Source organism: Pieris brassicae, chromosome 7 (assembly GCF_905147105.1).
Source record: "Pieris brassicae chromosome 7, ilPieBrab1.1, whole genome shotgun sequence".
Classification (NCBI taxonomy): domain Eukaryota; kingdom Metazoa; phylum Arthropoda; class Insecta; order Lepidoptera; family Pieridae; genus Pieris; species Pieris brassicae.
Genome location: NC_059671.1, coordinates 6475806 through 6497481, shown reverse-complemented (window position 1 = coordinate 6497481; position 21676 = coordinate 6475806). Strand labels below are relative to the sequence as shown.

Sequence of the window (21676 nt, the reverse complement as noted above, 5' to 3'; positions counted from 1 at the left end):
GGGGCAACAAAATGTCTGCAAAATGCCAGAAACAGCAATTGTATCGCTTTGCTTTGCGACTCAAAAATCCTCAGTAACATTCACTAACGTTCATATATCTTTATCTTTTTTACCAGTAGGCCACGTAAATAGTTGATTATTAATACTTACAAATGCAGGCGTATTAGTATTGCGTAGTTAAACAAAGTTGTATGTTATTAGTTATTAGCGTATTTATTGGTCCATAATAGTAAATTGTCACGACCTTTCTTAATCCATTTCATATTCGAACAAGTATAAAATTTTGTATTCAAAAGGGGCGTGGAGTAGACGCTATTTACTGATGCAAAACGGACTTTTGTTGACAATTTTATAGGCAAAATGACGTCGTAAACATGGTTTTCTAAAGATGTTATCAAATAATACTTAGAAAAATGTTTTATTACACCGAGGAATCCTCGACTACTAGAGCTTTTAGATTTTCAAGGATTTCCTAAATCCTTTAAAGTTTCAAATGTCATACACATACAAACAAAATCATACAAAACCTAATTTCATGGACGTGGCACGTTTGAAACTGCACTTCGTATTTTAGTCACGTATGTTACATAAAGTATATTCAAATAATCATATGTATATAAAAACGTGACAAAAATATAATTAATATAATAATTGCTAACATAGTTTAAATATATTCAGAATTCCAAAATAACACGTTTTTGTGATAGAATTGTAATTATATTAATTTAAAAATATTTAAAATTGAAAATTGAAATTCCTTTGCCCTGGAAAAGGATTTTCATTATTCAATAAAACTTATTGATAGAAATTGAACACTCAACGCCAGCGTAGTATTAAAATCAGCTTGACGTGTCTTTATCGGTTCACAAGAATCTGTTAAGGCAATTCTAATAAATTTTTTGATAGTTTATAAGGAAAAAAGGCTATGAGAAAATAAAATTTGTAACATATAAAAAAAATTTTACTACTTACGAAATATAATAAGATTACCTTACTTAATATCATATTAATTAGTGTCAAATAAATATTATGATAAGTTTATACCCTCTTTCAACCGTGAAGTATATGGTATGTATCTGGTGCCAGTGCTAGTTAAACAAAATGACGTCTTCATTTTTATTGATACTTAAATATAAAATATCGGACAACTAAAGTACAGTTCCAATCGAATTCATAGACAAAAAAATAAAGGTCATTAGTCCGATACGGGCTTGGCACTTCTAAGGCTAATCACCTTGCGGGAGGTAAAAAACCTGTAAACTACAGGGGTCACCTTGTTATCTGAATTTCAATATCTAAGTAGCTTATTGGCAGGTCACTGAAGCAACATTTATTGTAGACCTACCTGCACAGTACCTAATCAAAGACTAGATAGTCTAAGAATCTTGGACTTTAACTTAAATCTATGGACTGTAAAAAATTCATACAGATTATAATGTGACTGGTGACATAGAAAGAAAATTGTGTCGCAAGGCTGTGCCTATACTACAGACTGATGTGAACCAATTAGTATCAAAGATTTTAAAAAGGCGTTTCAACTTCTCACACCAAAGATTCCTCGACATTCACGTGATGGTGGAGCCCATGTTCGTGGGCTCCAGCGAAAACTTACGAAAACATCTGTAGCCCATAATATAGAGCTAGCCTTCAATATACATGTATTAAAAATGCTGACATACCCTAGATAAATATGTTTGTTGCGCAAATTTAACACACACATGCAAGGAATTTCGTCGAACTATGTAATCGTCGCGTCCCGGAAGTTTATGCAAGATAAATCTCAATATTACAATTCGTTGCTACATTGTTTATTCGTCAGAACATACAGCCAGGTACGAGTACTTGGCTAACATAGACAGAACAGAGACAATAGAATCAATGCCGCTTCTCGTTAAGTTAGCGGTTTCTTTCCTATTATATCTGGCGTCTTTTGTCACGTTCCACATTTTAATTATATTGTAATAATAAAATACATGTAGAAATGTGGCCGCCTCATGCGTCTATGGCGGCTATATGGAACTACAAAAAAATCTAAAATCCAGCCGCTATCTATTATAACTTATATTTTGGGCACTCAACAAGTATATTTTCCAATAGTTTGCAAATAACCCTCGAGCTGATAGCCGTTGGGTGTTTGACCTGGGAGCACTAATCGATACGCACATTGCAAGTATGCCAACATCAATCTCACGTTCTATTGAACTTAATACTTTGAAATACCGCTAAGTGTAATATCAACGTTACATACATTTCTGAAATACTCGCTTGCGTAAAAAATATTAATTAAACTTTTTTAATAATACAAATTAATCTTTTGTTTGCAAAGAAAGTGTTACATACAGATTGATTTATTATAGAAAAATACCGCACAATCAACCATATTAATAATCCCGTCGTAATAATAAGAACAATTAAGAACAATTATTTATAATGATATATATTATATTTGCTTTAAAAATCTAATCATCTTCCCCTTGAATGCATTGCTCGGCAGTGATTTATTACTTGGTGATTAATAGCTTAATAACCATGGCGTAACAATTTCTTAAACCGATCATACCCACAGGCGTATTGGATCCCTCGGTAGATACAGGCAAAGAGAAACGAATAAAACTATATAATATATAATCAATACTGTAAACATAACTAAAGGGATACACCACATGAAACGCAATTTCGAGTCACATTTTTAAACTACAAAAACTGTAGCTTTGATACATTTTACACAAACAACCTATATTTTATTATATACCGGCAGCCGGCTTTATTATTAATATAAAAAATAAGTCAATGTAATTGCATTGAGTAAAAATCAATATCCTCATTTGAACAAAACACAATTTGACCAAAAACAAAGGATTGTTCTTGTTTTTATGAAGCGTTAGGGTAAGATTCAGAAACGAGCAAGTCAAAAACGTCACCCTAAGAGTTCAGCTGCGTTTATATGCGTGTAACTTTAACAAAGTATGGACAATAAACTTTATTTCAATTATTGCGCTCTAAGATAACCAGGAAAGGCTGGTTAGATTTCCCCGAGGACCACCAGGTGCGGGGGTTGGATCCGAAGAACAAATATATAAAGCAATATAGGAAACATTTACGCTATATTAACGGGGCATACGGTTTCACAATTTTATTGAAATAGATGATCCGCTTCAATCCTCAGGCAGGCAAAACCACTCACTAAGTTAAGCAGTACTTTCATACAATATTTAATATTTTTATACTTACTACTAATCTTAATTAATACCACAAGGAGGCGTCGCTCTCGCTATCCATCGGGCTCATATAGATGGCAGGTATATAAGGGATACTCTTCTTTAATAAAATCCCAAAGGCTCTTTTATCTCTGCCTTTTAATAAATTTAAGAAATGAATTAAACAAAAGCTGTGTAAAAAGGCTTACTACAAAGTTAACGATTATCTAGTTGATAAAAGGGCCTGGGACTAGTGCTAGACAGGGTTCTCCTAATTAATTTGAGATATTTGTTTTAAAATAAGTGTTGTTTGATGATTTGCTATTTTAAAAGAGTGCTGAGAGTTTTTTACGCCGACTTTTTCTCTCGGCCTACATCATCTGTTTTATTTGCCGATGAGTAGGGATGTCTACCTATTCAAATTTAATGACGTGGAATAAGTGATACTTGTATCTTATGTTCCATAATAAACATATTTTATTTTATTTTTTAACTTTTACGCTTAAAACCTCCGGTGCAGAATATACTACATAGATACTTCTTGTTTTATCTCCTGTAGTATTACCACTGGGTATCGAAATGGGATAAATCTCTCAATATTATTTAAAGTTCATATTTGAAAAGCCGGAAATACGTCAACGTATTGATGACATATCTCAAGTGTATTGTAAAGTGTTTGATAAAATATATTATTCATAGCTAATAAGATAACGTGTAAACATAAGCACGGGTTGTTGTTTAGTCTAAGGCTGTATTTAACTTAAACTCATATAGTTTGACAAAATATTTACGTACTCCCTTAATTCTGAATATACATGCACCTGAGGTGTCTGGGCCCTGGGACGATTATTGTCAAAACATAATCTAAGACTATACTATTTACTAATATTATATATGTATATAAAAACATAATATTAGCATCCATTGCCATTGTATAGCCTTTATTATAATTCATATGTTCTTCGCTTTACCTCTTGAAGACTCTTAGATAAAAACATTTTATTTTGTGATATTTATTTAAATTTATCGCCGATTTTTAAATACACTAACATTATTTTCGCCTATAAGTTACAAACATATAGTTAGATAATAATGTTCTGACTTGTGAGAAAATGTTAAATGAAACGTTTGTGCTTTTGTTCATAAAAGTCCGCTTAAGAACATAATGATAATTCTTCTAAACATTATAGTGTAAAGTTAAAATACTTTTATAGGTATATGCTAGCCCTAGTTAAAACTTAGAGGTATTCAAAAAGTAGGTTACCTATCACCTCAACCTCGTACACGAGAGTGCCTCTTCAGGCTTGTGTACAATGAATATGCAAGTAGAAACATTAAAAAAAATTAAGACCTAGTTTCGTAAAGTATTTGCGCAAACATTGAACAACTTTTGTTGTCTGTTTTTGGTTCGATTTCTGCTAAAGAATTCAACACTAAGGAAAAAAATCGATAATATGACTTCATGATATGATTCCGAAAGGAGCACTCCCGTACGCCAACAATGTTTAAGAGTACTTCAAGAAAAGAGCGTACTAATTCCTAAGGGGACGGGAACGCACTCGCGAGGCCTTTAACATTGACATTGTCCATGGACATAACACTTAAAATCAGGAGCCTCCTGCCCATGAATTGTTGTATAAAAAATAAATAAAAAAAAGAGGATTAAACTTTGATAACTGGAGTCACAGTTTGCGCTAAGTCTCGCTTCTGAATCTCACCCCTAGATATCTGATCAATGATCGATGAAAAAATAATTTAGAATTGTTTTAAGCAATTTAAAGCTATCGCGAAGATTTAATTTATATCAGCACGACTTTTTACCCAAGTGGGCAGATTTCACGGATCTCCACTTGCTACGGACCTCCCTCGCTTCATCCACTTTCCTGACATTCACCATGTAGTTCGTCGGTTATGGGTACTGATAACGTGTCCCCAATTATAAATACATATAGGAAGGTTGCTTGAAACGTATTATTAACGTTTCAAGCAATCTTCAAGGGATTAGAAATTCGAGTGAATATAATTAAAGCTTTAGTCAAATTATGTTTATTAAAGGAAAATATTAGTGAAATGTTTTGCACACCAATTGCCACACTTTCGCGTAATTTACTTTCCAATACAATCGATCTTCAATTGGTCGAGATGTGCTTTTACAATACTTATACATGGTGTCTTGCTTTCGAATTTATAAACGAATTAAAAAACTAACCAATAACGAATAAATAATGCTGGAGATGGGCATATGATATTTTAATATCGCTACATATTATCTCTACGTGTTTGGTGATGAAGCGTGCGATATACAACCTCAGGGTTGAGATCGCGCTGTCAAATTCCGGATGTCCAACAAAGGAATGCGCAGTTAGGTACTCTGTAACTAAATAAAATTCGCTTTACTTGAATGCAAATTTGATATAGTTATATCAAAATCCATAGCGATTATATCGCAACCCCGCAAACTTAACATTGAAGTCGGGATCGCATTCAGGACTTAATAAGTACCAGCAATGTTCCCCTGTTTGAACCCTGTAAGGTTCAAAAATCGAGAGCAACTTAGCTAGAACGTTCGTTAGTTTTATTAAATTTCGTTATATGAATATCTTATGTTGAAGCAAGGCGGACTTAATGATCAGAGATATAACCTATCTGTTAGTGCAGTATCAAATGATTTGCGTACGTCAATATATCATGCTGCGATAATGAACATAAACATCACATAAAAATTCAATAATAGTCACAGCGAGATGATCACATTCCAACACGCATTGCATGTTTAATGAAGTGACATTTATATTCGTTTGAGGAAAAAAAGGTTTTATAAGCGGGTAGACAGACCCAATACGTACTTATAATTAGAATACAAATGCTCAATTTAGTATTAAAGTCCTTGGTCCCAATAAGTAACCTCGAGAATATGTGCCAATGCACCTTTTTATTTATCGTGCAAACAAAACACATCAAATAATTAACATACATTAAAAACAAAGTACAAAGTAGGAAAATGTACAAAAAAGTCAATTAAAAATAAATAAGCATGATTCGACCTAAATCATCCCGTAACTCTTAAGCGGCGGAGAACTTACATATTTCATTGGTCACGTGACAATCAATGCTGAAACATTACTGTTATCAGGGGATCTATCTCCCTTTATTCTCCACGTATTATAAAACCTAGAATATCGCCCATAGTCTTACATACTCCAACTTAGATAAAGCTCAAGTCTTTACCGCTGAAGCGCCGGTGAATCCAAACGAGATCTTAAGGGTCTCTGACATACTTTTTGGACATTTCCAAGATGGTTTTATTGGCTGTGTATAGTCTACGCTCAGAGTAACAGGGTTTGGAGGATAAAAGTAAAGGTCATGTCACCATTGGTGGTATGGATGGAGCATGAGTGCATTGCCAACTCGAATAAACCTCTTTAAACCAGATTATACCAGAAACGCGTAAAATTAATTTATTGTATGACCGTATTTGTAAAAACCCGCTTTCAAACACTCATAATACTAAAATTATATGTTATCAATGTTACAATAATTGATGCGAATGAATGAATACCGGCAGGCGTATTATTCTGTTTAGAGATACGGAAGAGGAAGGTTTCATGTCTGAGCCAAGAGTAGGTATTAGGTAATTGACATTGTAGGAGGGTTTGATATGTACAAAGACAATCTCGTTTTATTTTCAGACTCATATCCAATTAAGCTATCGAATGCTGTAATTGTTGAAGCCTGGCTATAGATTAAATTAATTAAAAATATGCAAATATGTCTGCGTCTCGACGCTTACGGAGCCTTTACTAAATAGTAAAACTATTAACTAATCAATTAATTACAAAAATCATATATTATTAATTATTTTATTTAATTACGTTGACAAGTATAGTAAAAAGAATATTCTAGAAAATCGTGAGAACAAAATTTACATAAAACTTAATATAAAATCTAAGAGTGTAGCTTTGCAAAGGGTTAAAGGGTTGCATCAGTTGACTATCAAACGATTGAATTAAACGACTACAAAGGATTTAATTTCGAGCAGGATTTCCAGTCTTCAATAAAAGCTACGTAAATCCATGCATGCGTTCCAAATTCCTTTTCCTTGACCACAAACAATTGAACCAGCCGAGTTGTAAACATCCGTTTTATCAACACATTTATTCCGTCCATTCCATTTAATTATTTAAAAGAAATACATCCGTCATTAGATGAATCACTCACAATACAGAAAAATTGCTAGAGTTCGTTTAGTAATAGACCATATCTATATATATAAAAGACTAAAAGAACTTCTTAGGGGACATAATTTTTTAATTGATGGACGCACTAGTCGCCGCGGTTCACAATCACATTAGTAATATTTACTAATAATGGGCATTGTAGCGTTTGAAAAATACATATATACAAAGGGTATGTACCTGAAATGTGACTAGTGAAGTCCAAAATAATATTTAATAAATAATAACTGCATCATACTTTTATCGAACACACCCCCTACTAATTTATCTAAACTAATAAATAGATCTTAAAATCGGGATCGATTGGACTGTTTTTCAATAACGTCAATAATTCTTTCACTTTTATGAAATTCCAAATAGTACATTATCCCTGAGTAAAATAGTCTATATATATACGAAATTAACAAATGAATTTCCAACCCTGCGAAGTCGAGATAGCCTTTTACTTGGGTCAATAAATCTTGACATTATTTATATATAACAAAAGTTTGCCAAACCTAAGGGAATATCCCAGACCACGCCAGTTTAAGAGATATTAATGAGATATAACGAACAATTGTTCGTTATTACTATAACCATGACAGAGCCTTGAACAAAAAATAAATTGTACAATTCAGATTTATCGAATGATTGATAGTTGCTGAAGGCAATTAATTATTGTTTATTGAAACTGGTTCTTTACCATTACGTATTGTTAACATAAATTGTAACCAACCAACGGTGTCTAGTTATTTCGGCAAACGGCCTACGAAAGGCCACAACAGACAATTTAAAGCTAAAGCTTTTAATTATATATACGTTCCAAGGAGTTTGTATTTCGATGTGAGAATATTAAACTACATCGTAAGGAATGTCTTGCTATATCTGTCAAGCATATATCGGTATCTTTCACCGGTCACTTCTGCGGTGAAAGATATTTATCTAACAACAGATTATATTATACGTACGAGCCACGAAACGGCGACTTATGTATAGTTAGATGTAAACGCCACGCGGAAAGATTCCAAGGCGTGAACAACCCAATCACAATTACGTAAATATTTGACGAGACTCAATAAACGTTCCTTAAATAAATAACAGTTTCTGCGGAGCAATGCTGTGAGCATCGAGCATTCTCAAGCCAATATAAACAGAGCCAAATATTTTAGTGCAACTATGTGCAATTTTACGAAAAACAAAAACCGACATAATATATACGAATTATATGAATGTTATTTAGATTGTTTTTGATATAGAGATAGGAAACAATATTAGATTGATCGTACCTATCAAAAAAAACAATGGCGCTACAACCTTTTTTAGGTCTGGGCTTCAAATTCTGTATCTGTTTCATGATCATTTGATAATCGAATAGGCGAGTAGGTGATCGGCCTTCTGTGCCTGATGCACGCCGTCGATTTTTTGGGTCTATGACAAGCCGGTTTCCTCACGATGTTTTCCTTCACCGTTCGAACTAATGTTAAATGCGCACATAGAAAGAAAATCCATTGGTGCACAGCCGGGGATCGAACCTACGACCTCAGGGATGAGAGTCGCATGCTGAAGCCACTAGGCCAACACTGCTCATATACCTATTAGCCTAACATAATATATACACAAAAGATTATAACTAAACCTTGTACAAATAGAACGATTTGGATGTGCATAGAGAACATTAACAAATTTTGAAATTATTTATAAAATAAATTCTATTACAGATACCGGCAAACTTCTTGAGCATTAAACACAAACGTCAACTGATTTACCAATCACGCGGCCGCGCACCACCGCCCCCCTCCCAGTGATACCTAAAAATCGCTTTTGCAAGGAAATTTTTTCAAGATGTTTGCTAATATCTATACATTATTTACATAACTCAGGGTTTGAAGTGGTTAATTTCAGGATGCAGTACTCGCAAAATTTTTAAACATTTGTAAAATAAAATTTAGTCTCTTAATAAAACATTTTAATGTAAACAACTATATTTTAGATGTGTTCTATGCCTCACAGTTAATTTAAGTGTTGAAAACTGTCAAACATTTCAAAGAATTAAAAATAAATCCCTGCATGTACGAAACCATCTTATTTTCAATGTATTACGATTTGCGCAATGTATAAAGTCCTCGCTTTTTTATTACCTTCAGCGTTTTATGAACACTAATAAATAAAAATAATTGTGCTTCGTATGTGAATTTATTTTATGGGTTGCAATAACTAAAATCTTATATTTTATAAACCTGAAATGATTTTGTGATTACTATGAGTTGTAACAGGATCTTTATTGCTGTATTTTGCAATTAACAAAATGCAATGTTGTATTAATGATAACTTGACGGTAGCTCACCCACCGTTAAAATTTCGTATTGATTATATTTTTTAACTCTTTAGTATGAAAGTTTTTTTTACTGTGGTGTAACACTTTAGGCACCAAGGTTAAAACCTTTAGTGTTTATGTACTCTTATGTGTCTCTCTTACTGTGTATTTATAGTCAAAATCTGTTATAACGACATCGAAGGGACTACTCATTTCGTCGTAAAAACCGATAGTCGTAACAGCCGATGACGTTGTTAGTACCTAATACAATTTAATTCAGCCGGGACTTTGATTTTGGTCTATATAACCGCTATGATGTCCTAATCGATGTCGTCGTAAACGGTTTTGACCGTATGTATGGCAATAATAAAAATTAAAAAAAAGCTAACTTGCTAAGTGCGGCAACGTTGCCACACTGTTACTTGATATCTGAACACACAGCAGTTGCAAAATATTAATATTTATTATGGTATCAGCAAAAAGTACATGAAACGGAGACTAGGCAATATCAATTCGTGAAGCGTGATATACATATTTCAATATTAAATCTTTGAGATTGAGTATTACTCTTATCAAAAGGAAAAAAATGATAAAACTTAGTTACAATAATTGTAGAGATTATATTGTGCGTTAAGTTAACGCATGAAGTGAACGCGCGCGACTCTACTCTAGACTCTAGAAAAAAGTTTTTGTAAAAGCTGCTATTAGGCTAGTATACAATTATACCCATCTTTATACAATGCGGCCCAAAGCACGTTTACAGAAGACATATCGTCATTAAGTTATTTATGTTAATTTTACGGTTAAATCAAAGATATTTTAAGTACATATACATTATCCTTATTTGTCTTCCGTCCAACGCGAGGAGAATACTCGTAGTAGGACGTAGCTAAAAGATATATTACCATTTCTAATAATACCCTCATAGTACAAAAGATAATAAATAAATTTTGTTTGAACAAATATTGCACTTTGCTTTATTGCTAATTAAATATCACATAATCTGCTCACATTTTTGGTTAAATTCATTATTCAAGAATTCATTATTAATTTGAACTGTATTACAAATATTATCTTTATTTTCTCGTCTTTTACAATTATCAAATTATCAGATGAATGTGAAAGGTACGGGATAACTTATATCATTATTCGGCACATTGTTTAATCAACATTTTAGCTTTGAACATAATGCCGACAGCAGAGGAAATTTCAATTGCTTGTAATGAGCGCTGGAAGGATTGAAGTTCAACATCGTAGCTCCGACAGGACTTCGTAGTCTTCGTAGACGACTCTACTCGTAAAAAGCTCCAGAACTACTATATTCTTATAAATTTATTCACAAAAATAATATTTATTTGTTTATTTAAGAGTAATATAGAAACACAGTAAAAAGAAAATTGTTTAAATTAAAATGTGGGGGGAATTGGCATTATCGCTTTCGAGCGATCTCTTCCAAACAACCACTGAGATAAAAATAAATATATATATATTAATATTATTATTGCGTCGTTGATAGTAAAAGTGGTTCCACCATCAAATAATTAAAATAGTTATTGAACTTCTGGGATAATCCTACTACTAATGGGAGAAACATGACCCAAGTAAATACCTTTACCATTATGATGAATAGCTTAGAATTGACTAATCTCATTTCCGGTTTAAATGTCATTCAACAGTTAACTTTTAAACTACGTAAGATGGTGAAAGTTCGCGTCTGCGTGTGCCAGATTTTTTGTGGGTTACCTTAATATGCTTTAAAGTTAATATATAAACCAAGTATGTTACAGTTATAAAACTACTTAATGATGTAGCTGTGAATTTATTAACTCTTAAATTAATTAAGTAAGTATTATACTTTAAATTGTAAGCTAAATTTCGATAATTGGATGATCTGAAACACACCTAAAGACTGTATTTACACTATATGGTGTAAATAAACGAAAAATACTATAACCACCAGACCGAAACATTGGGGCAGTTTTAAAATTTTGAATTAATTCAGCAGGTAAAAAACGATTATACAATAAATATAAGTAATATAAATAAACAATAATAATGGGACTAACAAATGAAATTGACTAATAACACATTTTTCATTCCAAAGAATAGATATTTAGGTAAAACCTTTAAAAAAATTGTGTATAAATCTTATGTACTAAACCTGTTCAACGAAGTTGACGAATACTTACTATAGTGCCATTAAAATCATTAAACACATATTTTATTTCTACTTGCAGCTATTTTGCAAATAAAGAAATCGCAAAGACATTTTTTCTTTCGATGAGAATTTAATTTTCCGGCTTGAGGCCAAGGCCGCATATTTGAAATGCGAATTATTAAGAATAACGGCCTGATAGTTTTCTAACGCCTAACGTATTCTTCTATTTTCTATTTAATATAAATAGGTAACCAGTAGATTGTACTAATGTCAGCAACGAGAAATGTTCCGATAACATGCTTGCTTGACGCTAATACACTAGATCGTATGACCCTACTAAGAAACTCATAAGGCATCGCGTTTAGCCCGACTAACAAATACTTGATTTGATTGAAGACACATTAGCACATTTGCAGACAATTTATTCCTATCTTTATATACATAAACTACTTTTCTATAAAAAAGATATTCACGAAACAGACGTGTACACACTAGGAGTGACTTCGTAACACAACTAGAACCAAATACGCTCTTCTCTTATTAGAAATGTAAAACATTTTTTTATGAACAAGTTGTTCATTGGTTGACACACAAACATGTTTTTATTTAAATTGCCAAAATTCTGGTTTTTAAATTAACTTAAGTGCGACATCTGAATTAAATTAAATATTTAAAAAAGTCTCGTGTCTAAAAGGTTATGAAATAAATGAAGTCTCATTCAAGTGATTCACATTTGAATGGAACATACACGCAGTTAGGTGATAATTATTAAAAAAAATTAATACGTTTAAATTATATTTAATGATGTGTTTATAGTTTTTGGTTTATAGGTTAAACCAATAAATAATAACACAATATTATAGTTCATAATTTATTTTCGGCTTACCAACAGATAATAATAAATTATTGTTAGTAATTAATGACCTGTAAACATAAAACAATTACCATAAATTAGTTATTGTCATTCCAAAAATGTTTTTAAAACTAGGTTTTGCGATATGTTAAAATATATTTTGCATATAAGTACAGCTGCAGCAGTATAACAAGGATTTTTCTTCTGGAGAAAAGACTAATTATTCTTTTATTTTGTAATGTTTCGTGTTATTGTATTGTTGGTAAACTGGTGTAAATTTTATTACATTTTTATGAGGATCGACACGGACAAGAAAAGACAAAACTTGAAATTTTGCTAGCTTAACATTTCAAGTTTTGTCCTTGACTAAATATTTTAGAATATTAATAGCATATCTTACGTGCTTTGTTTATATATCGATATCTGTAAAAAGATTTAGAACTATCGCACAAACTTTTTTACATTACGATTTAGTACATGTCCAAATTCCAGGACGACACGGATTTCATTTTCGTTAAATTTTATCATAAGTTTCATCCATCAAAATTTTGGTATATGGTAGGCAATATAAAAACGCATAGAGAAGCAAGAAATATAAATCCGAAGGCTTTATTAACGGGTAACGACCTTCACGGTCTGATTCCTGAGGTGACATCCTACGCATCTGCATGCCTTGCAAATTGCTACCTATTTTGATTGCGCGCGAATAACTCCATATGTTTAAACACAGTTTGAATAATTATATTTAAGTGAAGTTTAACGCCAGAAGAAGAGTTTCGATGTGTTAAGGTTGATCATTATATATGATTTAAATTTACAAAATATTTTTTCTTAGAATGATAACTCCACGTAAATCACTTAGTAACATCTGATATCAGTTTATGAGAACAAAAGTTATCGTTATGTGTCAACCATAACAAGACACAAGGATTATAGACAAGAATCATTTGAGGTCGTGGTCGCTGTTTGTTTGTGGAAGGTTCGGTTAAATATTTTTGTAAAATTAACATAAACTATAATCGTCGTCTAATAGGACATATGCTCATTATAAATAACACTGTATTGAGAGAAATTACCCAAGAACGCAATATTCTTGCGTTTTAGCTTCAATGTTTATTATTCAACGGTTGTGAGTTGTCACAAACGAAAGTTGATTGATTCATTACATATTCAAACGCATTTCACGCACGTGAGAGACACAGTGTAATGTGTTTATTAACCAAATTCAGTTCATTAGCAGTCATAGATCCTTTAGAAAATAATTATATAATTTATGACGTAAGCATTACGGAACAGCGATATCGACAGCTAATCTAGCTAACGTTTAGTAAAGTTGGTTAAATTTGAACATTTTCCGATTTTTAGCTAACTAATAATTTATTGTCTTAGATTTCCTCGCATGTTCGCCTAGCTTTTATTTGTATATTTACATAAAACTGTGGAATGTCTGTGTTTTAATTTAGATGGAGAAAAATACTTTTACCAGACAGACAGACCTTTGGTTGCGACACAGACCTTTACTTTAACAAAGGTCATTTGAGTTGAGTTAAGTTTTGGGTTCTAATGCATGTCGGTTTCTACGCGAAATTTTCCATCGCCGTAGGAGAGAGTAATGTGCACATGGACAGAAAGTCTATTGGGGCATAAGCGACCAAACCAACGAACTACGAAGCCACTAGGCTTCGCTATGATCGAATTACTAAAGCATGGTAAAGTTATAAGTGATCTTTTTAATTAGAAGTTGAGCGAAATATATTATCCTATGCAGGACCGTACTAGTGAATCCAGTTATATCTGCGGTGAAACCAGTATAATCGTTTATAACACCTATTACACAGTATTCAATATTACGTAAAACAAATATTCTGCGTTGCTTAATATTAACGACCTGAACCGCCCAGCGAGTCTTGAATTATACCTTAATGCCCAAATAGCAGCTCCAAGCTCCGGAGTGAAATGAAATAGTAATATTTGAGAGTAACACTTAAGGTTAAGGGGTGATAATCAGAGTCGAGACTTCTCTTAGAGTACATCTCGAGTACAAATACACAACAAACACAACGCTCTGATGGCAGGCAGGATACATTCCATCTGAATGATATTACTGTAAAAATCTACATTTTAGGAATATAGTCTTTATAAGCCATATAAGTTTTGCTAGTAAAATACTAACAATTCAATACATCAAAACTGATATAGTTAAAAAAAACAAGTTTCACCATGAAGGTCTGATCAGACTTTAATGCCTTCTTGTACTATTTTTACCTACCATAATCAGAGAATCAGAAAAGAAAAGTTAGACTATGGGTTATGTCACGTTACATTTTATCATTTTAATAGTTTTTTTCAATCTGTAAAGAATCATTAGCCACAGAAGATGTTGATGATTCGCGACTAATAAAAAGTAATATATTTATTTATGAACTCAACAAAGGAATAGTTTACATAATATTAAAAGGCATCAAATCCTTACTATGAAATGTATCAAAGTATGGAAAATGCATATTTTTTTATTAAGATTTTATTTTATGCTTTAAATAAGATAATATTAATATGGTAATAAGTAAATAGTATATATAGGGTAACATAGTTACAATATTCGGATATCTTCATAATTATAAATGTAAGCAGGTTATAAATTGTAACTCAAAATACTAATTTACTTGACCTTAATGGGTGAATGCGTATTTTATTTAACAGTTATTTCTTTATTCAAGTGTATAACACCATACTTATCTATGTAACTATAATACATAGTTAAATACCTGTGATTGATAAGTCTAAAATCTCATTTATCTGTCCAAGAGTAACAAACATCTCACTACAGACAAACATTTACGTATACAATATAAACTGTTAGATAATCTTATCTAATTTGTTAGTGATGTTACAGAAGCATACTTACAATTGTATTGAACTTTAAATTAATTATTCAATTGGAATTATGTTTTGTAATTTTCATTCTTTACATAAAATTGTAAAAGGACTAAAGTTTATGTGAAGAAAAAATGTGTGAGATATATATATATATATAATCATATTATAAGTTTATTATGACAGAAAGCATAATGACTATTATTTGACCAGCAGGGCACTACCTACCTTTTCTTTAAGTGGTTATTTGTTTTTTTATTTATCTATCATTTTATCAACTTTATGATAGAAAAAAATAAATAAAAACTGACTTCAAGTTAAAATATAAACTTGATAATTAAGTATTTAAATTGCTTTTTGTCATTATAAACATAAAGTTAACTTAAACATATTTTGCATATTATTATATGCATTGAAATGGTACTACTATTATTTTATTATAATTAATCTGCAAGTAATAAAAGAAAATAATTGAAGATTTTCTATCATTGCATAAATAATTCATATTTCGATAATATTTTGTGGAACAAAATGTATCTACAGTCAAAATCCGTTATAACAACATCAAAGGGATCATTTATATTTGGTCACAAAAACAGATAGTCATAACAGCTGATGATGTTGTTATTAAGTATCTAATACAATAGAATTCAGCCTGGACCTCTGATTTGATCAGTATAACCAGTATTTTTTCTAAATTATGTTGTTGTAAATGGTTTTGACTGTATATATATTTGATAAAATTCTCTTTCTGCATACAAATATGAATTAATAAACTAATATAATAAAATAGCAAGCAAAATAAACTAATATAATAAAATACATAAAAAATATATTTTAGACTAATAACCAAAAAATTATAGGGTTTCTAAAATATTTCAATATTATTTATATATGAAAACAAGATGATAGCCTCCTAGATAGACAAAATAAAATATATAAGAAACAACCTTCACTAACAACAAAGGTTAAGTAAGTGGGTTAAGGTTTAAGACTTTGAAAGATGATAAAACACTTTATTTAAAAAGTAAAGTAATGAGGGTAGTCTAAAAATTTTTCTTTGACAAATTCAGTTTGGTCTCAGCTTTTACAATTTATGTTTATTACTAACATTATATATAGTCTGTGAACAGCAACTAAAATCTGTTTTGCCATTGGCAAGAATAATTAATAACTAGACAACTGTTAATTAATAAATAAAGAAATAGCAAATAAAGGTCATGGAACAATAAAAGAGATAATGACCTATTTATTTAATGTGCTTCCTTTATGTGTAAATATAAAATTCAAATGATATTTTTTCTTATTGTAAGTTGTGTAAGAAGTATTATAAACAACAGATTTATTTTCTTACTAACAAAAATATTATATCAAGCAGTACATACCTGAACGAGCAAGTCTACGGCCAACTAAAGGGCTGTCTAAAAGCAATCGTCGCAGAGACCATCTCCCGAAGACCCCGCTTCCCCAACCACATCCTCCTCCGCCACGGCGCATACCTTCGCGTTCCACCATTACGACAAACTCATGCACATCACACTTACACTTAAAGAATTCTTAGCGGGCACTGTTTGTGAATTATCATTAGTGATTCGAAGGCTTGTCCCCTTTACACAACCGTGTTAAGTAACAACCCACTCTCAACGCATCGGAGAGAAAGTATTGCAGACGATTGCTTACGGCCGCGAAGTCAGATGCTGTTGTTACTGGTACATCAATATGATTTTATGCAAAAAGCGGATTTTAAATAACCCATAAAAGTGACCAACTACAACCTGTTTCACTTAAAATTAGTAAGACTCGAACATGTAACTGGAAAGTTGCAAAAAATGCATTTTTATGTTACAGATTTCACAACACAAGCGCAACACAACGCAACAAGGCATAAAACTCGACTGTCAAAGTGAATCTATTTATTTAAAAATACTATTGTCCACTTATATACTGTCAACGTCAATCTTTCGAGTTTCCTCACAAAACAAAATTTGTCCCTTCATAAGTCAATAAAATAATATAAGGTAGCTACACTGAACCCTTTATTATCTGTCTCGTGTATGTTCCACAACCTACACTCCACAGATTACTTATCAGTATATCTTATAGCTATGGTTGAAGTGATACATGAGAAAGTGGGCTATTTGTATATTAGTTGCTTTTAAATTTATTATTTGAGTTAAAAAAATGCACTTTTAATTCTACTAGTGTAATCTCGTAAAGAGAAAAAGTCTTCTCTATGCTGTATATTTTCTGTTTTTAGTTCATATAAAATTGTACACTTTACATATATTTATATTTTGAACCTTTCAAAAACTACATCTAAAGAAAAATGTTTTTACATAGACCTTTTGTTTTTTATGTCGTAGCGATATTGATTCATGTTGTTTATTGTGAAAATAAATATTCTCGGTCAGCCAATATCAAAGATGAGAAAGATACAGATTTTAGAAAATTAGACAAACCTTTTAGAATGAATAAACTTAATCTTCTATGGGTTAAAGCTCAACAGGTATTACTATACAATAAATTATTAACTATTTTTCTCAACTTTTTCATCTATTTTGACTGTCCTCTTTTTTAATTGTATCTGATATATTATAGCGCTTAACACTGCCCAAGTTAAAGTCATTGTATAGTGACTTGATGATCCAAGACAAACAAGAAATAACATATAAAAGAGTGAGAAGTGAAGGTGGAGATAAGGAAGGACTTAAAGAAGCTGAGTTAAGAAGGAAACTTACATCTATTATGGATAATTATGGCCTTAGGGAACACTTTGAAGATAATTCTGTAAGACGGATGAAGCAGGATACGGTACTAAATAGAGTTATCTTCTTAAGTCGTTTTCTATATATAAAATTTATATATTCATTCATTCAATTTTCTTTCATAAAGTAGATTCTAGTGTTAATGACCCTTGGGTTCATTGGCATAAAAATTGATAACAATACATGTAATAATAGCTATAATTATTTCCTGTAAATGTTATAATTTTTATTTTGTCTATATTTTTTGATTCTCATTTAATAACCTATAAGTACGAGAGTGTGATAGGCTATAAGAATGCATTTCCATAATTGTTAACATTTCTGTATTTTACCATATACATAGATTTTTTAATTAAACCTCAAAACATTTAAAATTTTCCCCTTCTATCTATTTTACAGATGTACAATGAGGTATCAGATAAGTTCATCAATAAAAGTTTATTTAAAGACAAAAAGCTGAATATGTTGTGGGCTAAAGCTGAAGCTTCAGGCTTTACCAGTGAGGAGCTTGCAGCTCTAAAAGAAGAATTCAGTCATCATCAGGAGAAAATTGATCAGTACTATGATCTTTTAGTTAATATGGAAGCAGGAGAAAAAGATGGTTATAAAAGTAAATATATTTTAGCAAATCTTATTAAACAATTTTTTCTGCCTTTAGTATCATTAAAATAAATAAAATAAGTATTTTTGGTTTACATCAAGAAAATTTAAGGTACTAAAACAATGACAATGAGAATGAACAGATGTGTCCATGATATGACTATATTAATGTTTATTAATATCATGATGGATTCTATTTCAGATGCTGTCAATGATGAGGAACTCGACAAGTTTAATGAAATCAACTATGTAGAAGATAATGGGGAGAATTTGACAAAAGATTTTGTTGACAAAGCTAATCTTGTGAGAGAGAAGCACAGAGGTCTTCGAGATGGATTTGACAGATTGGACAGGATTGCAGCTCGAGGTATTTAATCTTAGACAATTGCTACCAATGTTTTTTGATAGAATCATTTAAATGGCTTAAATTATACAGTGTAATATCTATATAGTGCTACTGATGGAAGTGTGCATGTTGTAGTTGGGAGTTATCTTTGTATCGAAAGAATCATTACATTGTATGGTAAAGCAACGGCAATGGCAGAACAACCTAAGTCAAGTCATTTCAACATCAAATATGTACTAGAAATTCTTTAATTATGCATATTTGTATCATCTCAAATCCTAACATATTTATTTAATTTAATATTATCAGATAAATAATGTGACTGTCTTTCTAGGACCATCAAACAAAGAGTTCATTGAACCAAAAGTGCAAGGGTTGTGGAAGTTGGCAGCAGTGGCCAATTTTACTGTAGATGAGTTAGCTTCTTTGAAGGTATTTATAATATATACATATAATTGGCTGTTTCCATAAATCATGTTTCTGTTTATAAACAAGACACATACATAAGATTGTATGACTAACAAATCACAATATGGTTTTAGTATTTATTACAACTGTAATATTATTATAGGTGGAACTGCAGCATTACGAGTCGCGACTACTGAAGCTTCGCACGTTGCATGCAGACCAAGTAAGCAAATTCGACAAACATCATTCTAAGGTTATTTTTTTTTTGTTTAGCTTTTTGTACTTTTACCATTTACTCCCTTATAACTAATAAATCAGCTAAATGCACTATTAAATAGTGAGTCATCTTATGTCTCTTTCTGCCAAATTTTGTTTACCCTGTCAACAAAGCCATTGATTTGAGAACTGGCTTTGAGAAATGTAATATTAGAAGCATATATGTATTTATTCGTAAAGAGACAAGTAGTTAAGTTAAATCTGCACAAGTTAAAAAATATATGGGTTTACTAGTAGCATTCAGTTTAGGAATTTGAGATGTGGCTTGTACCTTTAAATTGACTTAGGTTGCTTTGTTTAATAAAAAAATGGCATAACACCTTTCTAGGCAATTAGATACTTATTACAATAGGATGAGCTTTTTTTTTTTTGTTTTTGTAAAATTTTGGTTTTGTAATATTCCCAAATTCCATTTTACAATCCCGTTAACATCATTGCATTTTTGCTAATGAAACGATTAGTACTCGTACTCTAATAATTATCTTTTATTCAAATATTGTGTTTGCGACTTTATTGCGTAGTATCTTTTTTACACTATATTTTAACCTCACTCCTGTTGTGCCATTTGGCTTTAAAAAGGATTAGAATATACAATGTATTTTAATGTAGTTTTAAATTGTTTTGAACATAGGTAGCAGCAGCGGGCGATAAGATGGACCATTTCGCAGACCAGCAACAGCTCATCAAAAAGCACTCGAGAAAAGTTGAGAAGATGCACGCGGACCTCGAAGGCAGGATCATGGCGAGACATACGGAATTGTAGACTGGATACTTTTGTACAGGTTATTGAGGCCAGTTAATATTTTTTGAAAAATTTTGTTCTTTTATCTATTTTTTTTTAGAATTATTTATATTATACGATTAAGATTAATAAGATGTTGAGCCAATTTATTTTTGTAATCTTAAGTGAACTAATATTGTGGAAGACAAAAAATTTCTCACTACTTAATATTCAGTGCATTTATATATGTGATCATTAAACTTAGCAACTTAATAACTATAATATGAATCTCTAATAAATATAATTTTGTTATCAACGTTTTTTCTATACCTAAATCCCCAAATTGTCATGTAATACAGGTGAAGGATCATATTTGCAACGAAAATCCAAACTATTTAAAATAAGTTTCTTCTGTAGGTAGCTCCTTATACGAGTAAATGGCTCACCAGATGCAAGAACTACTAAAGTATTGTTATGATCTCATCAGTTAACCCTTTAGTTGTGTTAGGGTATTAGAAATAAGAGTGCTATTTCTTAATATATTTTATTATTTATATAACTATAGAAAATGATGAGTTTGCATAACTATAGACAAGGCAACATGAGGCGATCTCTTGTATCAAGGCAGTGAATATTCAGTAAAGGTTACCGCGCCAATCAAAATATCCAGTCAAATTGCTATACAATACAACTCTCATCTGATTGGTTATAAAATACATGACCGAATTCTAAATTTAAATAAGCTACTCTCATTGGCCGTTACAGGTACTGTAGAGCCATCTACCAAAGCTTCGCGACCTAACAAGCCCTATTCAAGAAGACACTCAAATTATTTGACAACGGTTTATTTGAACTTACCGAAAATCCTGCTAACCATATTCGAGACGTAAGTCTTCGTAATAATTTACTTAAATATACATTTACCCAAACTAAAAGTATTGAAATAAAAC

General features: G+C 31.4%; 2 protein-coding genes across 5 annotated transcripts in view; one reads left to right on the top strand and one right to left on the bottom strand.

Moving 5' to 3' along the window:
* The window catches only part of LOC123712035 (E3 ubiquitin-protein ligase RNF19A-like), a 53386-nt gene extending 35887 nt beyond the window's left edge, over nucleotides 1-17499 (bottom strand). The window contains exon 1 of the mRNA XM_045664951.1: nucleotides 16996-17499. Within this exon, the coding sequence (XP_045520907.1) occupies nucleotides 16996-17125 (130 nt within the window). The 5' untranslated portion in view covers nucleotides 17126-17499. The remainder of the gene's footprint in view (nucleotides 1-16995) is intronic.
* A 213-nt stretch (nucleotides 17500-17712) lies between these two features.
* Nucleotides 17713-21612, top strand: LOC123711969 (alpha-2-macroglobulin receptor-associated protein). Of its 4 annotated transcripts, XM_045664854.1 has the most exons (8): nucleotides 17713-18116; nucleotides 18209-18421; nucleotides 18775-18985; nucleotides 19178-19342; nucleotides 19656-19753; nucleotides 19893-19982; nucleotides 20637-20787; nucleotides 21492-21612. In XM_045664854.1, the coding sequence occupies exons 1-7, from the start codon at nucleotides 17937-17939 to the stop codon at nucleotides 20766-20768; spliced, it is 1089 nt and encodes a 362-aa protein (XP_045520810.1). In that variant the 5' UTR covers nucleotides 17713-17936; the 3' UTR covers nucleotides 20769-20787; nucleotides 21492-21612. The 4 variants fall into 4 exon arrangements, with proteins under 4 accessions (XP_045520810.1, XP_045520812.1, XP_045520809.1 ...); XM_045664856.1 differs by lacking the exon at nucleotides 21492-21612 and having other exon boundaries at nucleotides 19893-19952; nucleotides 20637-21042; XM_045664853.1 differs by lacking the exon at nucleotides 21492-21612 and having other exon boundaries at nucleotides 20637-21042.
* Nucleotides 21613-21676: the final 64 nt, after the last annotated feature.

Excerpts from the sequence above, each read along its gene's own strand:
- LOC123711969 (XM_045664854.1), top strand. The coding sequence starts at position 17,937 with ATGTTTTTACATAGACCTTTTGTTTTTTATGTCGTAGCGATATTGATT. Across the intron at positions 18,422-18,774 it reads GACGGATGAAGCAGGATACG|ATGTACAATGAGGTATCAGA; the intron begins GTACTAAATAGA and ends TCTATTTTACAG. Across the intron at positions 18,986-19,177 it reads AGAAAAAGATGGTTATAAAA|ATGCTGTCAATGATGAGGAA; the intron begins GTAAATATATTT and ends ATTCTATTTCAG.